Source organism: Aphanomyces invadans (assembly GCF_000520115.1).
Source record: "Aphanomyces invadans strain NJM9701 unplaced genomic scaffold supercont1.62, whole genome shotgun sequence".
In the NCBI taxonomy this organism is placed as follows: Eukaryota; Oomycota; class Saprolegniomycetes; order Saprolegniales; family Verrucalvaceae; genus Aphanomyces; species Aphanomyces invadans.
This window is the reverse complement of record NW_008580207.1, coordinates 295,243-295,804: the sequence shown is the minus strand read 5'-3', so window position 1 is coordinate 295,804 and position 562 is coordinate 295,243. Positions and strand designations below refer to the sequence as shown.

At 52.8% G+C, this 562-nt stretch overlaps 1 protein-coding gene across 1 annotated transcript in view; it reads right to left on the bottom strand.

Moving 5' to 3' along the window:
- The window catches only part of H310_14197 (hypothetical protein), a gene marked incomplete at both ends in the record, with an annotated part of 609 nt that extends 501 nt beyond the window's left edge, over positions 1 to 108 (bottom strand). Inside the window, one exon of the mRNA XM_008882006.1 lies at positions 10 to 108. Coding sequence (XP_008880228.1) covers positions 10 to 108 — 99 coding nt within the window. The remainder of the gene's footprint in view (positions 1 to 9) is intronic.
- Between the last annotated feature and the right edge of the window lie 454 nt (positions 109 to 562).

The following is a 562-nucleotide window of genomic DNA, read 5'->3' as shown; positions in this document are numbered from 1 at the left end:
CAAGCATACTGACATGGTTGGCAGAAGACTGACCATGGCGACGGCATTTGGGGCCAGACGACGCTTGAGATGACGATCCACGGGGACGCTCCGACGAGGCAGGTGCATCAAAATCCGCAGGCGATGTTGTTCGGAACACGCCGTTGACCACTGTTGGAATGCTGCTGGTCGGCACGCTTGCGACGGCAAACATCCTAGGTGTGGTTGCGTATGTTGCAGTAGCTACAGACAACGGGGGCGTCGTGGTTGCCGTGACGGAGCGGGATCGTTGGTTTCGACGCGAAGTTGTCGTCAACGCTGCATCAGAAGACCCATAAGAGCTCCGGATCTCCTTTTGAATAAGTGCTATAAACAATTTGTGTAGCGTCGTGCCATCGATGACTTCGCCGTGTTGAAAGACATGGGTTTGAAAGTTGATAAAGGATTCAAACCTCTCATCGAGGCTGTTCAGGAATGTGTGAACTTGGAGCTTGTCGTCGATGGTCATCCCATCATCGAGCACTCCATCCAGATGAATCTTGAAACGATCGCAATACGCACGGGCAGATTCGTTGTGGCGGAT